We start from the raw sequence: 2,480 nt of genomic DNA on the forward strand, positions 1-2,480 counted from the left end.
CAGGCTCCTGATTGTGTATCCCTGGACTCAGAGACACTTCGGTGCGTTTGGCAACATTTCCACTAACGCTGCCATCCTGGGAAACCAAAAAGTGGCCGAGCATGGTAAGATAGTGATGGGTGGGCTGGAAAGAGCTGTGAAGAACTTGGACAACATCAAGGAAGTCTACAAAACCCTGAGCGTGAAGCACTCTGACATAATCCATGTGGATCCTGATAACTTCAGGGTATGTTGCCATCTCTGACACTTACTACTCTTCTTCACAATGTATGTAAGTGATTAGCTTTCTTAATGCATCCCTGTCTATCATTCTTCTCATTTTAGCTTCTTGCTGAAATCATCACTATATGTGTGGGTGCCAAGTTTGGCTCCGCCGGCATCAACCCTGATGCCCAAGCAGCTTGGCAGAAGTTCCTGTCTGCGGTCGTCTCTGCCCTGGGCAGACAGTACCACTGAGTGCCTGGAGACGCATTCCACAAATGTGCAGCAGTTCTACAAGTGTTTTCAGAATGTTGCCAAAGACACAAAATAAAATTCAAATGAAATAGCCCACATCTCTTTGCGTGATCATTTGTATTTTTCTTTTAATTAGCTATAATTAATTCTCTCCTTAGGACAGAATGTACAAAGCAATACTTTGAAGAACCTAAGATACAAAAAGGTATGCTTCCAGAAGTCTTATTTCCTATAGTCTTTAGTGTTAACCAACAGTGTAGAAAATATAAAAATAAAGAAAAAACATTTGAAGAAGAAGGTTTGTCCAAATTTTTGAAAATTAAATTCAATTATTTGCCATGATTTATCTTTGGGAGGGAGACCTTCCTTTAAAATGTGCAATTTGATATAAATGGGTGCGGACATCTGAAATGAATGATAACACTGCATCAAAATATTGTGTCATGAAGACGACAAGTTGTATAAGTGCTGTGAACTTCAGATAGTCAAATGAGTTTAGAAAAATATCGTCGGACAGGCTATTACAAATTCAAGATATTTCATTATTTTAAATGTGTATATTTAACATAAAAATCTATCTCTCTTCACTGTGACGTAACAAAGAGCGTCATGCACAACCTAGTATTTTTTACTATGATTTAATTAAGTAAGTTTAATTAGGTCTGCAGCAGCATATATTCAGACTTCATTCAATATATTCAGACTTCATTCAATATATTCAGACTCCCTCCCGATCGCGACGATGAACAAGCGAAAGAGCAGCAACGAGGTTGCCATGGGCCGCCAGTCTGGATTATAGGCGTTGTATGCGCGCGGGGAATAAGATGCCTGGCCATCCATTCTTCCCGTCACACTTGCTGTGTTTTGTACAATACGCTCCCTGATCTTCCCTGCTCCTCCTCATAGAGGCAGCTCCCTGGACACAAAAGGTTGTCTCACGGGGTCTCAAAGAGATTCTATTAGGAACCGAAGCAGCGCTTTATCTACTACCTGCCGGTGCACAGTCCGCACACACTCTCTCACACAGTGGACAGACCGATCAGGAGGTTTGGTGTTCCGACGATGCTTAATCAGGCCGTTGAGAGATCCCCCCGTTCTATACGATGACGCTTTGACATGCCGCGCCATAGACGATCGTAGTTGCTTCAGGATCCCGATCCAGGGAGCTAATGTCAGCAATGCCTTCCACGCCCTCGGTTTGCATAGACTTCCCCTGCCTTTAAGGTTGTCCCAAGTATTCTGCTCAAGCTGCTACGTCAGCTAACCTGTCACTATTACCATTGCTCGCCACTTTGGTTCTCCTCCCGATCAGGTATGTGGATTTTGCTCCATCGCCGCGTAGTGGCTCTGGTCCGTACTACATCAGTTGGGAGACGTTAAAAACGTCAACACAACACTTAAATAGTTTCCAAAGGAAAGACTACTACTAACACACACGTAGGTTGATGTTGTGAGGAATATAAAAAAAAAAAAAGAGTAAAAACATAAATAATAATAATAATAATATCTAGCTAATATGAAATTGGTTTTAGTTCATTCTATATATCAAAAGAATAGACAGGTCACCTGGCCAGAGCCTGGGGTCCAATTTCAGCCACATTGATCTTTCCCCACAGGGATACGATAGCAGCACGCTCAGCATCTGTCCAATCGACCATGTGCGAGGGTTTAGGTTAAAGTTTTTTTTTTTTTTAAACACAACATTTTGATCAGAAGCCTCTTGCAAATGTCAGTCCTTTGGAGGCTTTTATTTAATTACTGAATGCCCACCTCTCAGGAAGGAAAGCGTTTTGATTGGACCAGAGGCGAGGAAATTTTGGCTTGATGTTTACCGAGCTTGATCTGATCTTTGCCTAGTCGAAAAGACTGATAGACAAATATCAAAATAAGGACAATTTTTGGCATGTGGTTACGTAAGGTCTTTGCATCAGTTCTTAATGTTTTATTGTTTTTGCACCATATTATAAATATATATATATAATATATATTATATATGATAATATATATGGCCCAGTAGGCCTATT

At 41.0% G+C, this 2,480-nt stretch overlaps 1 protein-coding gene across 1 annotated transcript; it reads left to right on the forward strand.

The window, feature by feature from the left end:
* LOC113744048 (hemoglobin subunit beta) lies at positions 1 to 550 on the forward strand (the record flags this gene model as incomplete). The annotated part of the gene is given in 2 exon segments (XM_027285443.1): positions 1 to 226; positions 325 to 550. Coding segments are annotated over 2 exon segments (358 nt in total), but the record flags the coding sequence as incomplete, so codon positions are not given.
* Between the last annotated feature and the right edge of the window lie 1,930 nt (positions 551 to 2,480).

This window comes from Larimichthys crocea, chromosome XII (assembly GCF_000972845.2).
Source record: "Larimichthys crocea isolate SSNF chromosome XII, L_crocea_2.0, whole genome shotgun sequence".
NCBI classification, from domain to species: Eukaryota; Metazoa; Chordata; class Actinopteri; family Sciaenidae; genus Larimichthys; species Larimichthys crocea.